Source organism: Helicoverpa zea, chromosome 3 (assembly GCF_022581195.2).
Source record: "Helicoverpa zea isolate HzStark_Cry1AcR chromosome 3, ilHelZeax1.1, whole genome shotgun sequence".
In the NCBI taxonomy this organism is placed as follows: Eukaryota; Metazoa; Arthropoda; class Insecta; order Lepidoptera; family Noctuidae; genus Helicoverpa; species Helicoverpa zea.
The window spans coordinates 10548041-10568189 of NC_061454.1; the positions used below are offsets into that span (position 1 = coordinate 10548041).

General features: G+C 36.0%; 2 protein-coding genes across 3 annotated transcripts in view; one reads left to right on the forward strand and one right to left on the reverse strand.

Annotated features, from left to right (window-relative positions):
• The first annotated feature begins 13 nt into the window (after positions 1 to 13).
• LOC124645948 (rhodopsin, GQ-coupled-like) lies at positions 14 to 3199 on the forward strand. The gene is made up of 7 exons (XM_047185936.1): positions 14 to 342; positions 419 to 584; positions 852 to 994; positions 1072 to 1288; positions 1663 to 1738; positions 1920 to 2069; positions 2964 to 3199. The coding sequence occupies exons 1-7, from the start codon at positions 237 to 239 to the stop codon at positions 3078 to 3080; spliced, it is 975 nt and encodes a 324-aa protein (XP_047041892.1). The 5' UTR covers positions 14 to 236; the 3' UTR covers positions 3081 to 3199.
• A 600-nt stretch (positions 3200 to 3799) lies between these two features.
• Positions 3800 to 20149, reverse strand: part of LOC124645880 (monocarboxylate transporter 12) — a 40845-nt gene continuing 24495 nt past the window's right edge. For both annotated transcript variants that reach the window (XM_047185855.1, XM_047185854.1), the window contains exons 3-7: positions 6976 to 7095; positions 6263 to 6487; positions 5395 to 6183; positions 5116 to 5316; positions 3800 to 5026 (exon numbers count right to left, since the gene is read on the reverse strand). In XM_047185855.1, coding sequence (XP_047041811.1) covers positions 4875 to 5026; positions 5116 to 5316; positions 5395 to 6183; positions 6263 to 6487; positions 6976 to 7095 — 1487 coding nt within the window. In that variant the 3' untranslated portion in view covers positions 3800 to 4874. The remainder of the gene's footprint in view (positions 5027 to 5115; positions 5317 to 5394; positions 6184 to 6262; positions 6488 to 6975; positions 7096 to 20149) is intronic.

A 20149-nucleotide genomic window follows, 5' to 3' on the forward strand; every position in this document is an offset into this window, starting at 1 on the left:
ACAATTCAACGAAGTACTTCTGCGTACAATGGGTGAAGCAGAGCATGAACCAACTGGTGTAGTGACTGAAGACTCAAGATGCAACTTGAGATTCAGGTTTCACACATCAGGATTATAATAAGCATTACCACAAGTCTTTTAGACTCGTTTAGTGTAGCATTCACGTCCATAAACTGCTTTATAATCTTGATCCTATTAGTCTTTGACCCCTTAAAGGATTTTTTCAATTATATATAATGATATCAGTGAGCTCGAATGAAAATGTTACAGTTAATTGTGTTTGGAAAGAAGTTTTCAGTCATGAAGAGAGAATTGTCTTACATCAAGGTTTCTTCATTACAGGTAATAAATTTTTCTAATACATATTTAATTAATTTGAATAAACTTGTATCATTATAACTTGATATTTTGATTTCAGGATTATTGTCAGTCTTATTGAGCTTTTGGTTAAGTGTGACCCTTCTGTTTTCAAACCTTCGATTTGATAGCAGTTATCGCAACTTAAATAATTTCATTGCGGTGGGGTGTGTCAGACGTATTGTACCGACGGTCTTGCACCTGCCACTTGTCAGATACATACAAACGTGAGTTTGAAGGGTATATTTAGCAATTTATTGAATACCTTATGTTTACTCAGTCCTTTTAATCGATTCAAAATATTGTTAGAAAGATTTTGTAGTTTGAGTAATTGCTTTTTCTCCACTTCCGTGTAATACAACATGTGCATCTGCAATTACATACTCATAATGCAATAATAGGAATGACTTTCTGCTACCTATTTTGATCATGCAAGTATACATATTTCAGCGTGCAGACATCGTCGTCTTTTTCTAATGAGCGTACGTTTACAGGCCTTTCAGTTTACAGTATGAATTAGAAACATTCTCTTGTGAACTTTTTGCTTTCGTGGAGACGTTTTTGGCAGTGCTCGAGGTCGAATGCCTTACGCACGTCTGTATTGAAAGATATGTTGTTGCAAAATACATAACCAACGGTAAGTGATTCTCTATTTAATGTTGCATGATTATTATCATACTAAATTATGGTTGCTTCACATTTATTGTTTTCAAGGTTGGCAGATACAGAGGAACCACTATCATTTGTTTATTTGTCTGTGTGTGTTCTTTGCTGGACTTTATTCTATTCCACCACTGTTCGGGTTTGGGAAGTATGGATACGATTTTCAATGTACCTCCTGCACCTTTGATATGGTGTTACCAGACACTTGGCTGAGACACATCATCATATCCATTTTTGTTCTTCGAAGCGTCAAGCCTACTATTGTCATGTAAGTACCTACTTACCTCCTTTTGGGAACGATGTAAAAACGTAATTGCGAATAGTTGTATATAGGTCGTCGGAGGTTACATCTCAAGCAATTTGCGTTTGTACTAAATTGCCTCGAGTAAACTTAACCTAATCAGAGGCTTAACTAGTGTTGCAAATTAGCCGTGTCAATTAGATCGCACTGGGGAGAAGGCAGTTTCGATTAATAATGGTAGGCAATTAGTCCAATTATCTGCTACAAACTTTGACTGACACGACCTATTAACGACGTACAATTTTAATTGCTTTTTTGTGAGAATTTCCATACCTACATTTACAAGGTTCTCGTAATGTAGAATAAACTTTTAGGGCTATGTCAAATTTGGAATGTTTCAGGGTGATGATGCTTATTTGGGCTCGTATATTGGAGAAGAAGCTTCCTTGCTCTATGAGGAGTCAATATTTTACTCGGGTGAGTTCTTGCTGCTTTAATGGATGCCTAAAAATATTAATTAAATAAAAGTGTATACCCCAAGTACAAGCTAATATTTTCCGCATCGTTATTTCCTCCTAATAAGCAAACTTAGGTCTCTTATTTCTCCAAGTTCTGAGACTTTCTTTATTGCAATAAATGATATGATATGATATTTTAGAGTGTGACCATAATAACCATGGTGAACTTACTTTGCTGGACACCGATCGCACTAATCAGGGCCAGTGTGGTCTTGTCGAACTTAATGTATGTGGACACGGTACCTCTGCCTTCAGGGACTTACATCATGTGGGCTATGTGGATTCATTGGGTAAGGAAATCTTTTTAATTATGATATAGAACAAAAATTAGGCGTCCAAGTATTATTCCGGAGTCCGCATCCCTGTCTTCCGGGAACCTACCCAAGACTGGCTGCAAGAGTTCTAATTATGGTTTTGAAGTCTCGATTATTTTCAAGCAAAAGTTACTTGGATATGCACGTGTGGTTTGGTTTGAAGAGGATATTATGTTTTTTGTTTAACTTCAGTGATTTATTTCATTGTTTTCATCATCACGCCGGGATTAGGTAGCATTAGGAAGGCCCTTAAACAATAGAAATATGGACGATGTGATTTACTTACTTCGAAACAGTCGCTATTTTTATGAACTCCTGTAACTTACGCCTGGCTAATGATGCGTCAAATAGTACGTACGTCCCGAATGTTGTGTAAGAAGCTTTATGAGGAGTGACGTAATTGCACAATGGTGCAGCGTCCACGACTCATGACACGCCAATTCATCTGTGACTCATGTGGCGTATTTCACGGAGACTGCCAAATAAATCGCTATCATTCTTTTAAACACTTCTTTGATCGTAAAGTTGATGAATCTATATGTTATACGCGTTTAATGGCACTTTGTTTTGCATCGATCTATTTTATGTTTCAATGATCTATTAAGAACTTCATTTTCAAGTCTATCTGGCATTTGATCTTCACGAACCTATTTGTTTGGGGTTATTTTTTAATATTATGCATTCCCTAACATCAAGTAAAATATGAATATTAATTTTTACATTTAATTGCCGACATTTGACATAACGGTATCTTGCTCTTGTAGCAAGGCAAAGTTTCTAACAAAAAGAAAAAATATAGTGATAGGTACCTACTTTTAAGCAATAAATAGTTGATGTTTGTACTTACAACGCATACTCATTTCATTTCAGGTTGCGCCTGCACTGACAGCGATAGCAATGTTCCTTGTCGACGATCGAGTGCGCGGCAAAATGTTCAATTGGCATTCTATGGACTATGAAGTCCAAATAGATGATAAGAAAGATTGATTTTGTTACTTACTACTAGCTCTTCTGTATAAATAAGTATTAAATATCAAGTAAGGTTTAACTGTCTGCCTTATTAAGTGAAAACCTGGTGATGTGGATAATTAAACGAATTGAAATTAGAAGCTTTTCTTTCTCTTTTTTCCAAATCAAAAGTAGGCATATCGTATTCTTGAACAACAGAGGTTTTACTCTTACTCTGAAACCAAATACATGACAAAATATGGTGGAAAATCTTTGCGTCTGATAGATTTACTAACCTCAAGAGGTCCAGTTAGGTTTCTATTAGCGAAAGAGTTTCTCACATATCCTTACATACCACTAACTTTACCTATTTGTAAATAGGCAAACTCAACCAAAATAAAACTTTTTTGAAAGTTTTGTGGACAATGGAGGTATTATCTTTTAATAAACAAAAACAGGAAGTGAGTTATTAGAAAGTTGTCTAAGTACATACTCGTACGTACCGCGGTATTGACCATTGGAATTCATGTTATGGGCGCCATGGCACATTTACCGCATAGGAATTAATGAAGGTCTCTCTACCAAGGTCTTATTGCACATGTGACTATTGTGGCTAGTACATGCCTTTGTAACTACTTAAATATGCCGTGATTAAGCCAAAGAACTTATAGCAACAATATTCATCGGCTATCAGAGTTAATACCTAAATAATACAAGGTATTAAATGAAGGTAGTTTTGGATTGAAATATAACACATGCACAGTTTATATATTTTATTATATTAGATATTTATGTATAGTATACATAATAGTAACATTAAATAATGTATGAAACCGTATTAAATACGATTACAAGATTGCCAACAATATAATACAAAGAGAAAAGATTTGTACGAAGAATATCAGCGCAGTCCAGTTACATAGTATGATACATCGTATGGTTACCTAATTCAGTCGAAATGTACATTACATGTATATTTTAGTGAAGGAAGAAATTCAATTCAATCTAGTCCTAAACAACAAATTATATCTACTGCTGAACACAACGTGGAAATTATCACTACTTAAAGAAAAATAACAGTAGCCTATGAAGGGAACGAAACAGCCGTCGTATTATGAAGTTGATTAATTTCTAAATACATATACAAAAAGCGCAATATGCCTTTACTAGGTACTTTTGATGACATCACACTCTACCCACGATTGGTCCACAGTAAGGCCTGTATTATGGAGTTAACTTACACGCACACGATACACCACGACTAGTCAACACTTAATTGGCAAGAAACTTTATTATTCCAAATTGTCCATTGATAGAGCCAAATTACAGCCAAGTTGCTTTTGACATCGTCCTTCACAAAAATTAGGTCTGCTATGAACATTTTTACAGTAATTCCGATACAATAAGTATTTGTATTATACATAGATATATTTATTATACACCTTACTACTTAAAACTAATTAAATCGATAGATTGCAGTTCATAGGAAACTTATTATAGCGGCACTTCATGTTATTATATAGTTTTAAATAAATCAAATCGGTATAAAGTTGAAAGTAAGATTTATATTGCACCTTTCATCTTATCACTATTTAGACAAACGTCGCACGCACACTCAACACTTCCTCTGGAATGGGCTCGATGTTCGTCATCGAGTCGTTCGTCGCATTCATCCATCGCATCGCTATTTACAAAGTCCTCATTTACATAATAATAATTGTCGTCATCTATTATTGTAGTGTTGTATACCCTGTTGCTGTAGGTGGAGGCGCTGCGCGTGGAGGGACTGCTGAGCACGATGGCGGGGCAGGCGCGCGTTGCGCCCGCGCTGCGCTAGATCTGCTCCAGCGCCGTCGCCTCCCACTGCCGCTTCTGTCGCCGCTCGATCACCGGGATCAGGAACAGAATCAGCCCGCTCAGCGATATCGTGCCGCCAGCTACGTAAAAGCCTGGCGCGTACGAGTGGAGCGTGTCGTACAACCAACCTGCGGAAACAATAAATAACATATTAATTTAAATATCATGTATAATATGAACTTTAGTTAGAAATGTGCAGGGATAACAGATTTCTTACCTGCAAATGGCGGTCCTATAAGAGAAGCAATTCCTTGAAATAGCAGAAGGAGACCAAAAGCGTTGGTGAGCTTTTCGATCCCCAGAAGATCAACGAGTACGACTGAAGTAAGCCCTACATAGGCGCCGATGGTAAAACCAAATGTAGTAGCGTATAAAGCTAGACCCCAAAATTCCCAGCAGGCCATCGCCATTGCCGTGCCTGGAAATAACAACGTCATTTTACAACAACTGCAATATAGATTATTTAGTTATTAGAATACATGTTCGGTATACATACCAAATCCTGCGATAGTAAGGCACAGATTATAAGCCAGCAAGCGGTTAACCCAAGGCTTATCACTTATGTAACCAAGAATTATTCTCCCAACTAAATTGGATCCTCCGATTATAGATATCAGGTATGGTGGATTCTCAATTCCAAGCGATTCACTCATAGGTACTGTGTAAACGTACGGTATGTAAAAACCGATACTAGTCAAAAAGTTTGATATAGCGAATAAAATGAAAATAGGGTCCACTAGAAGTGACAGGTCAAGCATTTCTCCGAGGGCTGCTTTAAATTCTGTTGAGCAAGGCAACCAGCCACATTTCACTTCAGGCTCTTCTTTCGTGACAGATGTAGGGAATGTTCTCTCAGGAGACGTAGACCTAAATCTGGCAAGACTCGTCATACTGCCTTGATACAAGACGTCTGGCCTTTGCATGATGCCGCTTCCGTGGCGCGAGTGCGGTGGCTTCTGTTCATGTGGTTTGTTTAAAGCGGGCTGTGACAGCGTCAGTCTTGCGATATCATTGTCGTCCACCTTACCATTAACTCTGAGGACGTGTTCTGTACTTTGAGATCTTTTTAGTGGAGACTTATTATTATATTTAGGTAACATGGGTTCTGATGCGGGTGTTCGTGGGGGCTCGGGAACGGGTTTAAATATAAGACCTAATGGCACACAGTTCAGTATTAAGGCACCGATGATAGCCATAGCACCGCGCCAGCCATAGTTTTCTATTAAAGCTGATGTGATTGGAGCAAATAAGAATGTCCCAAGTCCTGATCCGCAAACTGCGATTCCTGAAATATAAATACGAAACATTATTTTCGATTCCTGACTTACCGCAATAAAAAAAAAGTGACAGAACAGTAAAATTACCAGTGGCAAGACTTCTGTAGCGTTCGAACCATACTGTAACGCTGACGATGGCGGGGAGGTAGATGAGGCCGAAGCCGAAGCCGGTGCCGACGCCGATGGTGAAGATGAGCGTGAGCACGTTGTTCGCGAAGGCCGACAGCACCACGCACACAGACGCGAGCAGTGCTCCGCCCACCGTCACCGCGCGACATCCCCAGCGGTTCACCAACGAACTTGATATAGGACCTGGAATAATTACAAAGAATAAATTAGACATTTGACCTTCAAACGTTGTTGTAGCTTTTTTAAATAAATGGAATTTCAAAACAAATGTCTAACTGATATAAATTAACCTAGATTTTGAGTTTTGAATAAACGTAGTGTTTGATACTATGCTGTTTTTGTTATCTCGCATATGCTGCAAAGGACCAGAGTTCGAGTCATATCTGCTATGTAGATGAATAATTGCCAAATGATTCATCTGTTTTAAATGAAATTTATTATTTGAATCAAATATTTCCAGTTATTCAAACAAACTTTGTTCAGGACAGAGTAAAGTCAATTTATCGGTTGAAGTAGCAAGGATATTCAAACAACTATTTAGAAATGTAGTAAATCATTAGGGTCGGCCACGGTTGGGATCTACAACATAAGCTCTCCGTTGATGGCATCATTATTTCGTCAGAGTTGAATGCTCAAAGGCGAAATTGCGTTGTATTAAATTGATTACTTACCCGAACTAAGTGTGACCCCTACGAGGATAGACACGATCCACGCAGTCTTGCCTTTGCCCTCATCGAAGTAGGTCAGGAACTCTGCATAGAACACGCCGAACGAATAGGTCATGCCATCGGCTGTAACGAAAAACATTCAAGTCGTTATTAATTCTGAAGGGAACTTGTAATTAAATGCAAATTACAATATTCAATTTTTGTTAAAAGGAAAACTTTAACTAAGATGGGTACAATTATTTAATTAAAAGTTCTTGTAGTCGTATACTTTTATAACGTTCCTAGTATAAATTACAACTGAGAAGTTGTGAAGGAAAAGCTATTGTAAGGTTTTAGTCATGTTTATTTTCTTAGAAGTACATGCTATGGTATGTTTTTGATCCCATATTTGCATTATTATGGAAATCAGTATCAAGGAATCAATCGATGACAAGAAAACACATCTCAAACAAACAAATATGAAGTCCATAACCACTCACTCCATCAGTGATCGTCGATCGCTTGAGTGTGTACAATAACGTCACACTTTTATGACGAAGTAGGTTAACATGATAGGCATATGCAGGTATAATATCGATGAAGTGAGGAACTGGGTGAATACGCGACCACTACTAAACAAAGGCATGCGCTGACAATAGGACGAGAGTCGACGTCAAAGGGACTTCCTTTGCCATTCATTGAAGCGAAAGAAAAAAATCTTTATAGCGATAAGTGATATTTAAGACCAGGAGGATCGTACGTGAAGAATAGTCGAGTTTGAAAATTTAAAATGTAAGTGGTTTGTTCTGCTTTTGTGCTTTCTGTGAGTGAGGAAAAAAATGCTCCGTCTGTCCGAGATACGCCTTACATTAAAAATGTATTCGACATTTTGAGACAAATAAATGTAGATAGCATCGGGTAGTAAAAGACATATGCTTTTGCTAATTCAATTAAGAACTTTTGATGTGTCTAATGGAGTACGATCTAGTGATAAAAGGTTTCGAATAGTGTCGTGACAATCAAAGATCACGACAATAGAGGGACCACTGAGCTTACTATAGGTCTCTTTGTGGGCGGGTAATTTAGAGCGCAGATATCTCCAGACGACTTCAAAGCTATATAACTTATACATTATTCGGTTTAACTTCGTAAGGAACTTACGCAAATTACATTTTTTCCTTCCTCAGTCGCATTTTAATTTCGTCGTTTACGTAAAGGAGATGTATTTTATGATCAAATACGCCGCTTAGGATAAATTGACTGTCCTGCCCAGAGGGCCCACCGCGAGGATGGTTCTTATAGCGGTCGGGCTATTTCGAATTGGATGGATAATCTAATAGATAATCGGCTACCTGAAAAACCATGCCACTCAAATCAATAAAATGTTAAAAACGGAAATATCTATTATTTAATTTATACGAGAGTAAATAATTCAGCACTGAACGTCTATCGTTGTTGCCGTGGTGTTGTTATTGGCTTTTACAGTTTATAAATAGGAGCAGATCAAGCAAAACATTTTATTTCGTACGCTAAAATTAAAGCGTATCAGCTGTTCATGTTTTGCTTTCAATTTGCGAGGAAATTGAGGAAAATGAGTTTTCATGTTGCTCATGAATGCTCAGCGCTGGCAGTTTTCAATTTCAACCCAAATTATTCAAGTAGAAGCTACATGTCGGAGTTTTGATTAAGTACTCTTTTGCCGCGAATAGGAAGATATGATGAGATAATCAATCTTAATATTCTACATACATATTTCAAAGAATGTAGGAATGTAAAATTTGAATTAGTTATTTTATAAATTGTAACCACGTGGCTGGTAACAACTTTGTGAACTAGACAGTAGGTATCATGCTTTTAAGAGATACGAGTTCTACGCGTGATTTAAAAACATCAATCTTTGTCATGCACGTAGAGGAGCACAAGATAACGGATGATCAATAAGATGTCAATGAAGTTGTAGATTGAAGCATCGATACCATTGTAGGAAAAGTCTAGGATAGAGATGAGATACAATATTTAGAACAATATTGTAACTGCCTTCTCCTTAAAAAGTAATAGGATAAAACTATTGTTCATTCAAGAGCTTTCGCTCGAAACGGCAAACTTGTATCATGTATATTTAAGCGAGCTGGATAGCCCGTCACTTCTAAAGGAATATCATGGACAAACTTCGTAGAATTTCGCCAATAATCACATTAATAATCTGTGAGAAGACGTTAACTTTGATCCAACTTTGATGAAGTTGTGTAAGCTAATCCGGACGGACTCATTCTTTCATAAGGATCGTCTATGAGTTTATCCCGGCGCCATATTGAATCATAAAACACGTCAATAACGTTGTCAGGGGGAAGTAGGTGTGTGTGTAATAAATCTCACAGCTTACTTGAGTGGTGGATAATTTTTGTGACTCCTTGCAAAATGGATTTCACGGAAAAAGGCATTCTATTTTTACTCTTTCTTGGAATCTGACTTCTTCCGAAATGTTCTCCCACATTAATCATAATATAGAAAAATAATGTTACCGGGAGGTCGATGTCAAATGATGTATTGACATTTGGATACAGTATTTTTATCTACACGCGAAGGAATTTCTGGCGGTCCCAGACAGTGAAAAACTATGAAATAGGAGCGAAGAAGGTAACAAATCTAATTCTTATAGCTATATGTACGCCTGTGAGTGATTTTGTTACTTTGGACTTTTACTGGCCACAATTGCCTAGTGTAAACCATCGTAAAGAAGCTTATTAGGAAAATGCAAAGGCGAGTTTAAGAATTAAATCTAACGAGTACTTGAACTTTTTGGATACAATAGTAATTTTTTTTGTGAATCGATTTAAATATTATTTGCCGCCTTTGCTCCACAGAGCCTATGATAGAAGTAATAGCAGGTTTTCTATTGAGACGCAAAATACTGCCTACTTAATGCACTTCTGGAAAATATAGTAACTTTTTTCTACAAAGCGATTAGTTGGTACCACACGCGATCACAAGTTTAACCTATAAGTTTTTCGGGCAAAGAAATATAATTCCTTTAATTCAATATAAAAACGGCTAGAAAATATTTAATGAAAATGAAACATTTCCCTTAACAAATAGAATCCCAAGTCAAAGGAACGCCCGACCTTATTACATGGTAAAACAATGTCACGATTAATGATTTTCAATTACGTCGTTTGAATTCCGACGGGTTTAAGCCAGTTCATGGCGTCCTTAGCATTAACGATCGAGTACAATCGTTTTCCTCTGAATCTGCGAAAAACAGATTCCAAGTAGTAATTATCAGTATCTAATATTAGATATTTAGACTAGCGTTGTGCAAATACCGATATTGAAATGAACTAACAGACCTGCAGTTAATTACGGCGTACGAGGTCGTCGGCCCCGACATGTAAATTGTCAATTGGTGCAGATTGCTTCTGAACAAATAAGTTTATTAAATTCCTGCTCATTTGTACCTTCTTACGCATACAAGGTACGGCCGAGTCGCATTTATTGGGCTTCATAATTCAGACTGTGAAGTGTGAATATATAAATTTTAACAAAAAAATACCCGAAATGTGGTTTCAACATTTTATTTTGCTTTCTTTTTCTTTTACATTTACCACTTTTTGTATCACTGGGAAATGTAGAAGGATCTCTGTAATAAAGTTGGTTTAAGGGCCAGTCAACCAAAGATTTTTGCGATCAATTCGGGGCGGGTTTCGTCCACTTGTAACTCGGTTTAGAAGATTAAGAGATATCCGTTGGCGAAAAAAAAACTGTGATTAAACTAAAACTTGGCAGACTTCCACACGAAGGTTTCCAAAACCTAGTACCTATACGAAAAACATTCTATAAATCGTGGAGTTAACATACAATTAATATTTACGATGGAAGCATAAATAAATCTTGATAGTGTTGTGGCCAAACATCCGCAATGGCAGGTTCAGTGAAACACGGGAGCGCCTATCTAAATGGCACACTGGCCTTGACTTGCCATACATCGCTGGTCTCGAATTAGCGCAAAGCATAAAGAGCAAAATGACTAGCGGAGATGTCATAACGCAAAATCTTATTTGAAAGAAGCTCGCCTAAATGTGGGTGTTCATAGGACGAGGAACCTTACTAGCTCCTATAGAACTTCTTAACTCTCTTCTATAGAACCCGTCCGTTATTTTCAAAATTAAATCACCAATCAATAAAGACCAATCTTTGACAGATTGCTTTTGATATGACAAGGAACCTGAAAGCCTCGTTAGTTCTAAAAACTAATCACGCCTGCCGGACCTACAAGAAGGCGCCTGACCTACCTTCCTTACAGCATCTCCGCTATCTTTCCATTCTCCGTAGCGCAAAGCTTTTCATGACAACGTTGGGGTTACCTGAACTGCTAATTCCAGGAAAATTGCGAAGGGAAGGTCACGGTAATCGAGTATGACATATCGACGCTCTCATCTCGTCCCTTTAATATCCTGGGCATTACTCAGACATGGATCTTATTTCGTTTTTTTGGTACGCTCACCTCTAATTCCAACATATGTAGGTATGTGAGTGGCTTTGAATGATTCTGAATTTTGTTCTTTTAATATGTTTTTGCTCAGTAATATGGATATAATCTTCGATTACTGGTATTCAATTTTTATTGTTGATGCCGTTTTAGTTTATTTATATCCTCTGATAAATATTTCACCTCTATATTACCTGTATTGTTTTCAATTATGAAACACTATAAATTATTCCTATTCAAAATGAATGCTACTGTAAAGATATAAATCACGGTATATTGTTTGGTGTTGATATGAAAAGATTATCACATTTATTACGAGAAGCTTAATTTAATCTATTTATATTATACCTACTTTATCGTTACCATAACTATAAAACAGCTGAAAATAGATAATCTAATACATAACATATTATCGTTATCTTAAGTATGTAGATACTTAATCATAATTTGCTATTATTGATGGAAATCAGTTTTTTGTACGAACCCCAGTACATTTTAATTTACAAAGAGTCACTTGCTCCACAAATTCGTTCCCAACGGGTCCAAAGCTAAAAATACATTTCTTCTAAGAAAATAAAATCCTTCCCCCGAGCTAAATTTTTTTTAGTACAGGTTGCATAAAAATATAGGTTTATGGACTTTAAGTTATAGTCGTTATTTTGTTTTAAGGTACATTTCTATTCATAGGTATTCTTCAGACCACACACGATTCAAACTAGATAAGATTGATAGCCTTCATAATGATACTAGGTAAAGTTATCATCGTTCAAAGTTCGAAAATAAACTGCAATCGTTTTAATTATTGCAGTCTTCAAATTATCTTAGTTACCTATTTTTAGTTTATTACTATAAAAGTAATGCTCGAGTTTTTATTATTGATTTGCCTAGAGTTATTGTTTTAATGTTGTTAAGCTACCTTGAATAGAATAACTTTGGAAATACTTTGATTATAATATTTGAACTTATTAAATTAAGTTTATTTACATTGCCTTCCTTATAAGTCTTATTGTCTATTAAAGTTTATTTATTTTGACCTACTTACAAAATCAAATTATCTAATATAATTTACCTACCTATAATCCCCGATTGCTGAGTTGTGTTAGGTTCGTATCATATTATATGATAAGAAATGCTTATTAGCGTGACTGATCTAGGAAACTATTTATCTAATAATTTATGTTGATTTAGATCTGTATATATGATTCTTATTTATTCCAGATAAGATTGTCAAAATCTTGAAATCTTTTCCGTAAACTTCAGTTGTACCACAGTTTAGATATATTCTCTTGTAGACAGTTGTGAAGCTACGTACTAATGTTCGTTACAATGTCATACAAGCATGTGCTCGGTGCACGACACTCAGTACTGACAGCACCGTGAGCACCGATAAAAGCTCATCGATGCCGATGAGTGTGTGAGTGACATTTTTACGAACGTTCAGCGTAGGCAGCTTCACAACTGTTTACAAGAGAATATATCTAAACTGTGGTTGTACGGTATTATTGGCAGAAACTTGCAAACTTTGACCCTACTGAAAGAAATAAGCGACGAATCGTTTCTTGCCACGATAGCTTTATATAAAGACTACAATCCTTGTTGTATTTCAGGAGAAATATTTACAGAAATATTTCGTGAAATGAAACAGTTTTATCCGCAATGCAATCAAGTTATGATCACATCGTGATGAAAAGCAAAGAAAACATATGATCTTGTCAATGTTTGAGGAGTCTAGAAAAAGATTTCTGGTTTCATACTGATAATAAATACTTTCGCACCTCTAGAAACTTACAAAAATACCTTCAGAATGAGGTAGTAGATATGAAAATAGTTTATATTTATGTAGCTTGTTTATTTTTAGTGTATTTGTGATAATTTTTCCGTATGCCTAGTTCTATGGAAATTGAAAAACGATTGTCTTTCTTCCAAAAGAAAAATGAGCCCGCAGTTAAACTATTTTGTAGAAATATACATACTTTATATGGTTGGTTACATTATAAGGAGCGGCAATGTCATGACTATATTATTGTTTTGATAAATATTATAGCGAGAGGTCGTCGGCCAATGTCTGCACTGATAACAATAATAGATCAACAAAGAGGTCACTTTGTTCATAACATAAACTATAAATATGTGTTATATATAATTTATACTCGCAGTGATACTGCAATTTTGTCACGTAAAAAACACAGAATAATTTTGTAAAAACTACAGAATAATTTTGTTTCAATAAGTTTATCTTATAAAAAAGGGACATAGAACCTCCTCCTTTTTTGGAAGTCAGCTAAAAATAAGATTAACTTTAGGACTCTATCAATTTAACCAACAACAAGATAACATAACAACAAAACCTTTGAGAAACAACAATAGCATATATAAATGATATAACTGCACTTGAAAATACAATAAATCTTGAAATATTTTATTTAAACCATATTCATGTATAAACATGCACATACATCTACATTATCTTCTCATAAATATTTACTAGTCTTGTATGAAATCATTATTTATTGCAAAGAATAAAGCATATAAGTTATATGGTAGTTAGGAAAATAATTTTACGTCGTAGCATGGGTAGGTAGCACAATGCAATTACCGGTCAGTTGAAGTTGTTATTTGATACTTGCTAATCAACGCGGTTTCACCCGCGTCCTGAGGGAACTACTTAGTACCCGAAAAGCATCCACACATCTTTTCCAACCTGTTATATTTTAGTGTCATGATTTTTTTCAACTGCATTGCGTTTTAGCCATGACCGGAAAATAATTGTACTTCAATAAGAAAAACCTCCACCCTAAAATAACAAAAATGGGTCGACCTCAATTGAACCAGAATGTTTTGTGAAGAGGGTAAACAAAACGTGTCACTAAAGTAGCACATTCATGGATTTGGTTGGTTTATCTCAAATGTGTTACATTCAAAAGTCCGAAAGATAAATAAAAATAATATTCTTGATAAATGTTACAGAGAAAGAATAAACCGCGACCTACTGACTGATCTAAAAACAAGTTAACCCACAGAATAAACCTCTAAAGATAATATAAGCATACCTACTTCTAAATTCTATCTGTATTTTTCCAGAATATTGCGGGCGGTTCCAGTTATTTGAGATGCCTTTCTGACCTCGCGACTTATTCAACTTATGTCATTTGTGACGAAAGTTAAGTTCTCAGACAAGAAAGAATTCTACTAAACTGACAATTCCTTGAGATGACAATTTGAGGGCACTTTTTGGATATTTTAACGAAATAAAACCCAGAATCCAAGGACAACCAACTAGTTATTTATCAATAGAGCCATATATCATATCCATGGTTGAATCAATGGTATACTCAAAGTAAATGAGCCATTGTGTTAGTGTGTTTATCCGCTGCAAACCTAATACGAGTATAACTAAGTACCTATCCACGGAGTCAGGAAAGAAGATGAGTAGAGATGCCATAAGTTAGGTATGTCAGGTGCCTTCTTCCAGGTCAAATACATACAGTGGGCAAGATGGGCATGCCCTAAACGATCAGTTCCAAGTGAACTAAGGAGGCATTCAGGTTCTTTCAGACATCTTTCAACGATTTATGATATTTAACAAAAAATAGCCGGGATCCAAAAAAGATGCTTAATGGCAGAAATAGTAACGTTCCTCGTCCCCGCATTTTAGCGCGCTTAGATTTTCTGTTATGACATCTCCACTAGTCTTTTGTTCTCCATGTATTATCGATGTGTTTACTTGCATGTGTAAGCCGGTGCACACAGGCCCGCCGTAAGCGGGCGTGCAGCGCGTGCACAGCACGCGGGCGGCACGTCCTAGGGGGCGGCAAATCTAGCGAGTTATCACGTAATATTTAAAAAATACAATATCTTTTTACTAATGATTTGATTTCAATATTTCCGAACTCAGCAATAGCGCTAAGAATATTACGTATACTGCCGATTTCAGTTAGGTACATCTGTTGAAAGGACATTTTCAAAATTAAAGATTCTTAAAAACGATTTAAGATCAACCAGTGGCGTAGCGTGGGGCAAATGCTATTTAGGGGGCGGCAAAATTAAACCAATAAAATTTCGGAAAAAGCCGCCCTAGCTTTGGTCGTCTCCTATCAATTTTGACTGTTTCACCCTTTGCATCCCCAAAAAAATTCGCGCTCGCTGCGCTCGCGGCTCCATGTCAGATATCGCATTTTATCTTTGTTTAATTGTTGAGGCATTCAATTCCGAATAAACAATTTTCGCGCACGTCCGTTATGGCTTTTTATGATAATATATGTTCACTTCATGAAAACTCTAAGGAAAAAATCGCGCTCGCTTCGCTCGCGGCTTTTGCACTTCACTTCTGTGCATATCTTACTTTTTGACTTTGCTTTGTTAATTTACAGTGATTTTTTTTTGTTTTGTGTCCTTTAAAAATAAAAATTTCGCGCTCGCTCCGCTCGCGCTTACTTACATATGGAAAGTGTCTTATGATTTTTCAACGGGAAACCCACCAAATAACGTATTTTACTGACTTTAAACATTGTTATAGATATTTAAGTCATCATCCTCCGAGCCTTTTTCCCAATCATGTTGGGGTCGGCTTCCAGTCTAACCGGATTCAGCTGAGTACCAGTGCTTTACAAGAAGCGACTGCCTATCTGACCTCCTCAACCCAGTTACCTGGGCAACCCGATACCCCTTGGTTAGACTGGTGTCAGACTTACTGGCTTCTGACTACCCGTAACGACTGCCAAGGATGTTTAATGACAGCCGGGACCTACAGTTTAACGTGCCATCCGAAACACAGTCAATGGTGTCTAAGATATACTTAGAAAGTACATACAAACTTAGAAAAGTTGCATTGGTACTTGCCTGACCTGGGATCGAACCCGCGCCCTCATACTTGAGAGGTTGGTCTTTTACCCACTAGGCCACCACGACTTTCAATCTTTCAATCCACGACTTTCAATATTAAATATATAAATATCTATGTTATAGATATTTAAGTGCGTTAGTTTAAGTTAATCACAATCTTTCAATACATAGGGGCCACTTGGGTAATGATTGCACTGCATTGATGCCCTAAGCAATTGCTTAGTTTGCTTATGGGCTAACCCAGGACTGCTTAGGGCTTAGGTTACTCTGAACATTTCAAGTAAATAAAAAGTTATGTGTAATGTATGTTATGTATTGCAATAGTTATTTATCCAAAAGTAGGTAGGGTTTTCTGCAATCAGAGCGGTGCATGTACATATTTTTTTCTGTTGGACAAGTAAGATGGATATGAATGGGCGGGGGGGGGGGGGGGGTCCGGACCACCTGGATCCGCCCCCCCCCCTTATATATTTTTTGACAAAACGTATGTAGTCGTAGGGCGGCATAATCAGTTTTGCACGCGGGCGAACAAACAGCTAGCGGCGGGCCCGGGTGCACACAGCACGCGCAACACGGATTTGTGGCTCGTGTCTAAGGGATCATAGGCCTCAGTTATCGATACTTATCGATACTGAAGGAATGTTATTATCTCGTAAAACAATCGAAGATCTCATCGGAAATATCGTTCAGTCTGATATATGGTTGCTAAATTATTAGATTGTCTTTTCATAAATCAGTATAATGTGTATAAGTAATGCAGTAATGGATCAGTTTGCAAATATCTGAGGGAAATGAAAGAGCTATATGTAATATAGATTACCTACATACGCGAAGAGTATTGACGTTTCAGGGATCCATATAGAATTTCAAACTTCGCTTTGAAATAAGAACTGACTATTTCTTCACACGTGCAATGAGATTGCGCGTGTCGTTTTAACGCAGAATGTGTAAATGACAAATATAAAAATAATAGTTTAAAAAAAAACTAAAAAACACGCTTTTTATAGAAAAATAAACTAAAAAATAGAAAATAAATTTTAATGAATTTAAATTAAGAAAACAGTGTTAAAAATTTCAATGAATATAAATTAATAATAGTGTGAATACAAAAAAAAATATATATTAAAAAAAAGCGTGGGGTGCATGGTGTCAATAGTTATAAATATTTTATTGACAGATATGAGTACAGTGATTTTCATTTCGATAATATCTTAAAAAGCACCCCACGCTTTTTTTAAATATTTTTTTTGTATTCACACTATTATTAATTTATATTCATTGAAATTTTTAACACTGTTTTCTTAATTTAAATTCATTAAAATTTATTTTCTATTTTTTAGTTTATTTTTCTATAAAAAGCGTGTTTTTTAGTTTTTTTTAAAACTATTATTTATTTTCTACTTTTTAGTTTGTTTTAAAACTATTATAATTCTTTTTAGTATACAAAAATTTGTCAATATTAGAGAAAACGGCTAAAGATAATTATTGGAAATAAAAATTAACATCGAGTCCTGCCTTATCGACTGTAGAGAAAAATTCTAGAAAATTTTAATTAATTTTCTTACCTTATCGACTATAGATGAAAATTATATAAATTAACAAAAATCATATTTTGCAAATTGAAAAGCCTAGAAGTCGGTGTCTAATGGATGTTACTAAGTTAATTTTGCCACCGACTTCTAGGCCGATGCACCTAAAATTAGTTTTTTTTTTGCTTTTTAGTGTTTTGGGAAGTCGGTTTAATTTTTTTGTAAAAAGGTTATTTATTTAAAGCTTTTCAGTGATATGAATAGTTGTCACTATCCATACATGTGGGAAGTTCTCATCAATACAAAGAATATAAGTCCAAACGAGGTATTTTACATATTCAGTTGTCGAGTTCCCTCGACTTTCTCTGGTCTCCATCATCAGGTCAGCTCCAAACCTTCACTGTTGCATAGGTCTTGTCAATACGAATAATTTAAGCCCAAACACGAGGTAGTTTACATATTCAGTTGTCGAGTTCCCTCGACTTTCTCTGGTCTCCATCATCAGGTCAGCTCTAAACCTTCACTGTTGCAAAGGTCTTGTCAATAGAAATAATTTAAGCCCAAACACGAGGTAGTTTACATATTTAGTTGTCGAGTTCCCTCGACCCTCTCTGGTCTCCATCATCAGGTCAGCTCCAAATCTTCACAGTTGAATAGTGCTTTTAGGCGTACACCTGAGTGTCAAGTTTTTACCCTATGTATGCCTACAACTTTTGAAGGTTGCCCTCGATTTCTCAGGGTTTCCATCATCAGATCCTGACCTGATGACTATGGGACCAACTGGCAGCTATTCCGAGTCGAACAAAAAAAGAATCACGTAAATCGGTCTATAAACCTCGGAGTAATCGATGTGTATGTGTAACCTACTCCTTTTTGGGAAGTCGGTTAAAAATGGAATAATTTTATCAAATTAGTGTATTGTCATCGGTCCTCAATAAATCTACAAAGTTTGAACGAAATCTGGCCGTTTAAAGTGGGTCAAAATCGCGCCCAAAGAAGTCGGTTACAAACATACAAACATACAGGTGAAGCTAATAAAAAGCGTGTAAAAAAGTTACCTTGAATATTATCAGTCACGTTATTACGTATTTTAAATCACAGCTCAATTTGCTCTAATTATTACATAAACGATGAAGTTATCATTTGATAAGGAGAAGAACCTGACAAATTGTTTTAAACCTACTAATTAAGAGTTCAATTAAGTATCTGCCACTTGTGTGTCACGATTTGATTTAATGAAATCGTAACAAAGACAAAGAGTTATTCCTCGATCGTAAGATAGACCATTTAATTAAAATTGTATGTAAGGCTTTAATCGCCCACCGTGTAAGTAACATGATTCCTGAAACTCGCCGTTTGAGCATGAAATTTTACAAGGCTTCTTTAAAATACCAATTGCTTATGAAAAACAAACGCTTACCTTCAGAATAATGAAATTTACTTTTATGTTTTCTTACGAATAATATTTTGTTGCCATCGCTTTTGTTACCATAACATTTTTTAACTTATCTTAATTTAGTATTATTTTTTGACTCTTTATTGTAATCAGTTAAGGATATGTTTTCGTGTGACATTAGGAAGATAACTTTCTTAATTAGTCTTTTGACAGAAATAAAGCTGTGATATAACAATATTAAGCCGCTGATGATTGACTGCATAATACTCGTAGTATCTATTTACCTATAAGTATGTAATAAATGCAATGGCCATTAGTGGGCGTAAGCATTCGATACGATATCAGCTTGGCAATCGCCCAGTTTTATGATTGTAGGCACAACACACTGTTATCAACATCCTATTTAATATTCGGACTGTAGGTACTGATAAAAATAATTTCGAATTATTACGTAGATATCGTCATCGAAAGTAATTTCAGTGGTCAGTTGCTACGACAGGTTTAGGTAGGTCGTCGACGGAAATCGTAAATACTTAATTCGTTTTAATTTTAAGCCGATGACCGTTAATTATATCATCTCAAAATAAAAACATTCCACACTACAGAAAACACAATTTTTGCCAACATCTGCTAAATATATTGTTCGTATATCGGTTTGTCTCGAGAAAATTGCGGAGGAGAAGGCAAGAGGTGAAAGTGGAAATCTAATAAATCATGCCTTGGGGATTGATCGCTTGATCAGTCAAGGGAAACTTTGTTATACCTACGTAGACAATTACTTGCGTATTTGTTTTGTTATCAGATTGTAGACATTCGAGGTTAATTTACTTAGATCAAGACTAATCGAGATTATATCAATCGCAATAACTGGACTATACGTGTACTAGGAATTGCGTGCAAAGACGTTGTTGTTGTAGTGTCTGCCTTTGTCCAGAAAAGATCCTA